We start from the raw sequence: 9,694 nt of genomic DNA on the forward strand, positions 1-9,694 counted from the left end.
CTGATGCAGATGTTTTGATATGTCGTGCCCAGTATAAAAAAGATGGTCATGGTACATCAGTACTTATAATTAATAAAGTGTACTTCATAAAATTGAAGAAACATAAAGGAAGTATATAAAGGTACTTAAGGTAGTTATGCCTTAAACAGCATGAAGTGCAGAATCCATGGTCAACAATTTTTATTTTAATAGTTAAGCATCTAGATGCATTCATCACTAATTATTTTATGCAAGTAAATGAGATATACAAGTCAATTATTTGGGACATATTTGAAAAATGCACTGCCAACAAACTTAGCATCCTCCTTCTTAAACAGTAGAAATATACAATTTAGACCTATTTCTTTCTTACAATGGACAAATGATACAAATTAGTTTGTCATAAGGTTACACAGGTTTTGATTTGAAATGGATACAATACCTGGTTGCAATGTTGTTTATCTAATGCATTTTCTTTGCATATGGGGTACTGCTACATTGCAATCTAATTAAAATCAGATCTCCACTGAACTATGTGAACATCTGACAGCAGCTGTTAGGGGTCATGTTTTGACGACCTTTGAATAAGCCAATCAAAATGCATTCTTCAGAAATCCGAAAGTGAATCGTATCATTTGGCACATATTGATGCTCTTCAGCCATACTGCTCAGTCTCCCAAATGCAAAGGTACAAGGTTTCATCTGATTGGCTGATAAAATTAGTGATTATGGTAATAATGTATGTCAACCAGAGCATGATCCCCAAAGTAGTTGCTGCCAGGACAGTGGGGATCAGATTTTAATCATGTTAGCTACATTGCAGGTGTTTTTTCTCTACTCTTGGGGTACTGCTATACTTTGGACAGGACACATTCAGGTGGTTTGGTTTTTACCAATGCGATAGGATCATAATAATGTTTCAGTCTGGATATCCATGATACAATTTCTCAAGATCCATTTATTGAGAGATTAAAGGTACTATTTAAAAAAATTTGTGGTGGAGTGGTGGGGGATATCTTTATTCAATAAAAGCAATAATCTGGAGATTTTAGCCAATAATGTTAAAAAAATTTTACTTTAAAAACTTTATATATGTAACAATATACAAATATTGACTAAAAGTGGTCTTTCCAAATGAAATCATAATTTATTTGTAGAAATGTATTCTAATTGGCTCAAACATTTCAAGCAATCTTCATTTTTTTAAAATGATTATGACAAGTGAGTCCTTGTGATTGGATCTTACATTAATGACATCACACGACATTCCATTTAGACTATGATCTTGGAAGGTAAACAATATTCTCTGGAGCAAAACACAGTGATCAAACGCAACCAAACTTTGCCATTTTTTTATAAAGAATTGCTCTCTCATCAAAGTATCACTAAACTACTTGAGCCAATAATGTTTAAGTATTCTGCTGTACTCCTTAAGAAAAATCATTAATATTTTTCTGATTTTTCCTGGAGATTTGCTAACCACTTGCATTTGATAGAAAGCAACATTACAAATCTAAACAGAAAATAAAATGTTCAAGTTCAGTTTCTTGGCTTTTGCTAAAGATGACAAAAGCAAAGGGGTGTGATTTGGCCAGTCTGGAAAGATCATTTGGACTCAAAATTCCCAAACTGACTTAACTGCAGCTATTTAGTTCTTATTTAAGTACATTTTTTTTTACATTAAATTTTCAAGGAATCAAATATTTTAAAATCCTTATTAATTATTCAGAATAATTTATTTAGGTTATGTAAAAGGCAGTTTTAATCACAACCATTAATAAGGATGTCAAATATAGCAAATAGATAATTAAAAATAAAACAAAGTTCTGACGCAAGGCCATGTATGGATGTTTTCATTGTAAGTTGTCAGTACTGTACTGCATTTATCTTAAAAGTCCACCTTTAATGATGACCCCAACCCAACTTTAAAAAACATTTTAATGTATATTTATTAAAAATATCTCTGCTTATAACCTTTGTGCCATTTGTTAGTATCATTAGCCCTCATGAACTTATCAAAGTCCAACAAGTAAAGGGAGTCCCATACCAAACTTCAACCAGTTAGATTTAGAATTGATTTAAATATATATGATGGGCTACTAAGCAACTCAAAATCAAACTTTTTCTTTCAGAGAAGCATGCAGAGCGAGCAAGGGCTTATAAACCTATACATCAGCTAAATGACGGAGGAAAGTTTGAAGGAGAGCCAACTTACAAAGGTAAAAATTGTACAAGCCTTAACATAAGGGAAGAGACCCACTATATAGTGTATATAAATGTTTAAGTTTCATTAAAAAAAAAATATTTTATCAATGCTTTTGGCATTGGAATTTATACAAATTTCAAATTGATATTAAATGATCAAATTTATAAAAGAAGCAACAATGCCAATTGCAGCGAAATTTTACCTATGTGTATAAAATGCCCATTTATCTAGGAGGACATTTATAAACTGTTTAATGTTTACTTACATATCTGAATTGTATGTATGTATATATGTATGTTTGTATGTGTGTGCGTGTGTATATATATATATGATCGCCTGCTGTCCAGAGGACAAAATGTGATTCCTAAATGTTCATTTAGACCCGATTCGCTGTACTGTGTACAGGCATCCCAAGCCTTACATAAAAATAAATCTTTGTCAATCTAAATTTTACATTCAACTGATGTAAAATAGCTGAAAGGATGCATGTGTACAATGTCCTATCAGGGATGCTGGCCAAAGGATGCATGTGTACAATGTCCTATCAGGGATGCTGGCCAAAGGATGCATGTGTACAATGTCCCTGATAAGGGATGCTGGCCAAAGGATGCATGTGTACAATGTCCTATCAGGGATGCTGACCAAAGGATGCATGTGTACAATGTCCCTGATAAGGGATGCTGGCCAAAGGATGCATGTGTACAATGTCCTATCAGGGATGCTGACCAAAGGATGCATGTGTACAATGTCCTATCAGGGATGCTGGCCAAAGGATGCATGTGTACAATGTCCTATCAGGGATGCTGGCCAAAGGATGCATGTGTACAATGTCCTATCAGGGATGCTGACCAAAGGATACATGTGTACAATGTCCTATCAGGGATGCTGGCCAAAGGATGCATGTGTACAATGTCCTATCAGGGATGCTGGCTAAAGGATGCATGTGTACAATGTCCTATCAGGGATGCTGGCCAAAGGATGCATGTGTACAATGTCCTATCAGGGATGCTGACCAAAGGATGCATGTGTACAATGTCATATCAGGGATGCTGGCCAAAGGATGCATGTGTACAATGTCCTATCAGGGATGCTGGCCAAAGGATGCATGTGTACAATGTCCTATCAGGGATGCTGACCAAAGGATGCATGTGTACAATGTCCTATCAGGGATGCTGACAAAGGATGCATGTGTACAATGTCCTATCAGGGATGCTGGCCAAAGGATGCATGTGTACAATGTCCTATCAGGGATGCTGGCCAAAGGATGCATGTGTACAATGTCCCTGATAAGGGATGCTGGCCAAAGGATGCATGTGTACAATGTCCTATCAGGGATGCTGGCCAAAGGATGCATGTGTACAATGTCCTATCAGGGATGCTGGCCAAAGGATGCATGTGTACAATGTCCTATCAGGGATGCTGGCCAAAGGATGCACGTGTACAATGTCCTATCAGGGATGTTGGCCAAAGGATGCATGTGTACAATGTCATATCAGGGATGCTGGCCAAAGGATGCATGTGTACAATGTCCTATCAGGGATGCTGGCCAAAGGATGCATGTGTACAATGTCCTATCAGGGATGCTGACCAAAGGATGCATGTGTACAATGTCCTATCAGGGATGCTGACCAAAGGATGCATGTGTACAATGTCCTATCAGGGATGCTGACAAAGGATGCATGTGTACAATGTCCTATCAGGGATGCTGGCCAAAGGATGCATGTGTACAATGTCCTATCAGGGATGCTGGCCAAAGGATGCATGTGTACAATGTCCCTGATAAGGGATGCTGGCCAAAGGATGCATGTGTACAATGTCCTATCAGGGATGCTGGCCAAAGGATGCATGTGTACAATGTCCTATCAGGGATGCTGGCCAAAGGATGCATGTGTACAATGTCCTATCAGGGATGCTGGCCAATGGATGCATGTGTACAATGTCCTATCAGGGATGCTGGCCAAAGGATGCATGTGTACAATGTCCTATCAGGGATGCTGGCCAAAGAATGAATGTGTACAATGTCCTATCAGGGATGCTGGCCAATGGATGCATGTGTACAATGTCCTATCAGGGATGCTGGCCAAACACAGGTAATAGAAATAGGCGTTCTTTATATGGATGTTAACATGTATATATATATAACTAGCATACATTTTACATTACATAGTATAGCATGGCACTTTACTCCAGTTCCAATCAACACTAAATAATCTACTTATGTCGCTGCACCATAAAAAACCTAACTAAACCATACCAAACCATTTCAGCCGACTACAGAAAATGGGACCTTGGGAGTCGTCCTGGTCCCTATGGAGAGAAAGCTGCATGGCATCCACCAGAAGCCCCCTTGGAGAGTGAGACAACAATGAAGCATGATTATACAAAGCATCCAGCACAAGAACGATACAGTTGTAAGCCAGCGCAGACTGCATGGCAGTCTGATGTTCCTTTGGATGACAAAACTAGATACAGAGAAGACTATATAAAGCACCCATTACAGGAGAAATATTACCATGAAAAAGAGAAGTTCAAGCCATCATCTGTGCCAATGGAGAGTCAAACAACTTTTAAGAATGATTATAAGGGTCAGCAGGGAGACAAAACAAAGAGCTTCAAGCCAAATTCTCAAGCCTTCCAATCACAGGAACCTTTTGACGATGACACAACCCACAGGATTGATTATCGCAAATGGCCAGTAGAGAAGCCCCATGTTCATGCCGCAGAACAGTATATAAAACCCCCAGGAGAGATGGAACATGTTACATCATACAAACAGGAATATACACGTAAGTTGATTCATATTAACTAAAGTTCTCTGAAAAGTTAGCTACTAATATTACTGGATATCAAGATGTCTCCATTACAGTAAATGGTACTGTTTTCTGTTATTGTGTATAGCAGAAATTACAAAAAGTGCAATAGTTATCACAAAGGAGCAAACTTTCAGCATCCATCATTCAACCAGAGTAAACTTTTTCAAACCTTTTCAAAATGAAAATACTTTTGTTTGCGCTTGATTCATTTTATGTCAGTTTTAAAGTTTACTAAATCTCTTTTAATCACATAAAATTTTACTTGATCCAAAAAACTGAAAGACTTAGTTATTTAAAACCAAAACCTAAAAGCTCCACTGATAGAGATAGAAAGTCATAGAATCAAAAGAAAATTTTGAATTTTTCTTTACTTTCTGCATTCAGTTGAAAAATAACAAGAAAATGGAATCACATACATCCTTCACCTTTTTTGTCTTGAAAGACAAAAGAATTTGTTGACGAGTTCATATGCATTGAAGTTTGAATTTACAAAATGGACAGGAAAGTGGGACATGAGCTTATTTTGTTGGGCAGGGGACATAAAAGATATGCTTTTGAGACATAGAATAAGCATGTGTTTTTACCTTGTTTTTCATAGCTCTTTGAAAACGGCAACAGTTTGCAGATGGTTACTTATTACCTATCACTTTCTTTTGAGATGTAACAAGTTTTGAAAATGTACAAACCATAAATACCAGTCAAATGTTGGTGAAGAGTATGCCATAAAATTTAATACATTGAATAGATATTTTTCTCTTATATTTTCAGCTAAGCACACATCTCCAGTAAGGGCAATAAGGCATGATGGCATGCCTTTGGCACCTGGGAAGTTTGAAGGGGAACCCACATACAAAGGTATCAAAAGAAAGATATAGACTATGTATTATTGTTGTTGTTGTGGGTTTATTGCCATTTCTCAGCACATGATGAGCTATACATGGTGGCCATTATAAAAAACTCTGGAAAACTCCAGTAAGAATGTCCAATCCACGAGAAGCTACTGGCTACACATACCCACAGTGGCAGAGCCTGAGACTCAAACCAACATCTTTAATTTTGTCTTTCACTCTGTTTGGAGACCCGCATTGGCACAGTGGTTAGCATGTTGAACTCCTCACCAAAAGGATCTGGGTTTGAATCCTACCATAAGATCAACCTGTGTTGGCTACTGTGTTCTGTTCTTGGGCAGGGCACTTTACTCCAATTGCATCGGCACCAAATAACCTAACTTGTGTTGGTGTGCCATATAACAATAAAAACCAAGTCAAGCCAAGATCTTGCTTTGTGCAAAGTAGATGTAATTATATATGCATGTACATCAATGTTAACTCCACTGTTCCAGTAAGAACTGAGCTTCATATTTTACAGGATTCATGGAATCATGAAGCTTGAAATTGATTAAAAAATGCATGAACATCTGTTGTGATGCAAAGGCCAGTCGTATAAAGTTTAATCAATTTTTACACTTCATGAATCCTGTAAAATATGAAGTTGTCCAGCACACAAGAAGGGTAAATAACTGCATATTAATTCCTTTCTGCTGTTGAAGTAGTTTTGTGTCCTATTATGCAGTTTTAACCAACCTAGATTCGTGCTGCAAAATATTGCTAAAAATTATGTATATATAATAAGAGTGAGAAAAGTAGATCACAATATATTTTATAGCACTTTCTTGTTATAATGATTTTTTACTCATATGAAGAAGAGATCTTTCAAGGGAGAAAACTCTACATGTGAATTAGAAATATTTATGCCAAAACTAAATTTTCTTACAGCTGACTACAGAAAATGGGATCTTGGTGGTCGCCCTGGGCCCTATGGAGAGAAAGCTGCATGGCATCCTCCTGAAGCCCCATTCATGGATGAGACAACGATGAAGCATGATTATACCAATCATCCAATGGCAGCCCGTGAGAGTTTCAAGCCTTTGGATAATACATTGAAGTCAGACGTCCCTTTTGACGACAAGACTAGGTACAGAGAGGACTACATAAAGCATCCATTACAGGAGAAATATCTCCATGAGAAAGAGCAGTACAAGCCATCAAATGCACCAATGGAGAACGAGACAACTTTCAAAAGGGACTATAGGGGTCAGCAGGGAGACAAAACTAAGAGCTTTAAGCCAGATTCTCAAGCCTTCCAATCACATGAACCTTTTGATGATGACACAACCCACAGGATCGATTATCGCAAATGGCCAATAGAGAAACCATATGCCCGAGTTTTGTCTCAGTATGTGAAACCAGAAGGCCCAATGGATACGATGACAACTCACAAGAGTACATACACTGAAAAGCCGATCGAAAGAATTGTTGTAAGGAGACCAGGTACGTCTTCTATGACCAGAAGTGCTCCATTTGATGGCATCACAAGTTACCTGACAGACTACAGAAAATGGGGTCTTGGAGACAGAAATAAGCCTTTAATAAAGGCTGAATATGTCCCTAATATGGCTCCATTTGAGGGGCTATCTAGCTACAAAATGCACTATGTACCTCATGAACTTTCAAAGTCCCACAGCTACCGACCAGATGGGACAGTCTTCAGAAGTGACGCACAGTTTGATGACATGACCATGTACCGCACAGATTACACACCAAAACGTGTAGAGCAGTGTGAGGCAGCCCTCCTGGACAAGACAAACTCACGATACATCTTTGTTGAAAATGACAGCCGTGGACACAGACTGTACCAACCTGTCATGAATACTATTACTCCGTTAACTGAAAGTCCAATAAAGCAAACTGGCAGGGTCCTTCCACCTCTAATTACAGTATCATAAATGCTCAAAATTCAGCAAAGTGACGGAACATGAGGGAAGATCAATTTTCTTGTGGTGTATTGTAGGTACTGGTAATCACATGTAACTCCTTAAATTCTGAATGCTAGTGTAGGCACAATTTTTTTAAAATTATTTTGCATTGCTTGTAGAATAACAGAAGAAAAAGTGTCATGGGCTCAATTTTTATGAACTATTAAGAGTTTATCCTTCTTTTCATGTGAAATTCTCCTGATACAAGAAGACAATTGAAACTGATTTAAGGAAAAATAAGCACTGCAGTATAGAAAAAAAAATGTAAAAAATACACCAAAACTCTGTTAAATGTAAATTGAACATGATAATGGTCACAATTATAATAAGATACTAGGGCAACTTCAATTACTTTTGTCAAAATACCTACTTTCCACATACCATCACTTCCCAGTCCATTGACTTAGAGGCTATAAAATCTCTTACATAAAATTATTGTATGTATCTTCCTGTTAAGAATGTGTGTATAAATTTTGGTTCAAATATATTCAAAACTTATTCTGATTAAAAAATGTATGTATCTGACCTTTGACCCTCTTAGGAAAGGGAGGCACAAAAAATACCCATCTTACAAATGGTGGCTTAGGACAGTGGTTCCCAACCCTAGAATAATACCCATCTTACAAATCATGGCTTAGGACAGTGGTTCCCAGCCCCAGATTAATACCCATCTTACAAATCATGGCTTAGGACAGTGGTTCCCAACCCCAGATTAATACTCATCTTACAAATCATGGCTTAGGACAGTGATTCCCAACTGCAGAATAATACCCATCTTACAAATCATGGCTTAGGACAGTGGTTCCCAACCCCAGATTAATACTCATCTTACAAATCATGGCTTAGGACAGTGATTCCCAACTGAAGAATAATACCCATTTTACAAATAGTGGCTTAGGACAGTGGTTCCCAACCCAAGAATAATACCCATCTTACAAATCATGGCTTAGGACAGTGGTTCCCAACCCCAGATTAATACCCATCTTACAAATGGTGGCTTAGGACAGTGGTTCCCAACCCAAGAATAATACCTATCTTACAAATGGTGGCTTAGGACAGTGGTTCCCAACCCCAGATTAATACCCATCTTACAAATGGTGGCTTAGGACAGTGATTCCCAACCCCAGATTAATACTCATCTTACAGTGGTGGCGTAGGACATTGGTTCCCAACCCAAGAATAATACCCATCTTACAAATGGTGGCTTAGGACAGTGGTTCCCAACCCCAGAATAATACCCATCTTACAAATGGTGGCTTAGGACAGTGATTCCCAACCCCAGAATAATACCCATCTTACGAATCATGGCTTAGGACAGTGGTTTCCATCCCCAGATTAATATTCATCTTACAAATGGTGGCTTAGGACAGTGGTTCCCAACCCTAGAGTAATACCCATTTTACAAATAGTGGCTTAGGACAGTGGTTCCCATCCCCAGAATAATACCCATCTTACAAATCATGGCTTAGGACAGTGGTTCCCAACCACAGAATAATACCCATCTTACAAATCATGGCTTAGGACAGTGGTTCCCAACCCAAGAATAATACCCATCTTACAAATAGTGGCTTAGGACAGTGGTTCCCAACCCCAGAATAATACTCATCTTACAAATGGTGGCTTAGGACAGTGGTTCCCAACCCCAGAACAATACCCATCTTACAAATAGTGACTTATGACAGTGGTTCCCAACCCCTAGGTAACAACCCAGATCAGAGTTGTGAAGATGTTCTGCGGGTTGCCAGCATTTTTTTAGGTTGGCAAAGCTTATAAAAACGTGCAAACAGGAACATGAGGCTCAGAAAATAATTATTTGTAGGGTCATGGCCAGAAAAGGTTGGGAACCATTGGGTTAGGAGGACATAGTTACGGACAATGGGA

At 38.2% G+C, this 9,694-nt stretch overlaps 1 protein-coding gene across 1 annotated transcript in view; it reads left to right on the forward strand.

The window, feature by feature from the left end:
- The window catches only part of LOC149801804 (stabilizer of axonemal microtubules 2-like), a 59,204-nt gene extending 49,526 nt beyond the window's left edge, over positions 1-9,678 (forward strand). Inside the window, exons 4-7 of the mRNA XM_089956150.1 lie at positions 2,112-2,198; positions 4,453-4,971; positions 5,767-5,853; positions 6,774-9,678. Of these exons, the coding sequence (XP_089812276.1) occupies positions 2,112-2,198; positions 4,453-4,971; positions 5,767-5,853; positions 6,774-7,783 (1,703 nt within the window). The 3' untranslated portion in view covers positions 7,784-9,678. The remainder of the gene's footprint in view (positions 1-2,111; positions 2,199-4,452; positions 4,972-5,766; positions 5,854-6,773) is intronic.
- Positions 9,679-9,694: the final 16 nt, after the last annotated feature.

The sequence above is a fragment of the Sinohyriopsis cumingii genome, chromosome 4 (assembly GCF_028554795.1).
Source record: "Sinohyriopsis cumingii isolate HCF-2022 chromosome 4, ASM2855479v2, whole genome shotgun sequence".
NCBI lineage: Eukaryota > Metazoa > Mollusca > Bivalvia > Unionida > Unionidae > Sinohyriopsis > Sinohyriopsis cumingii.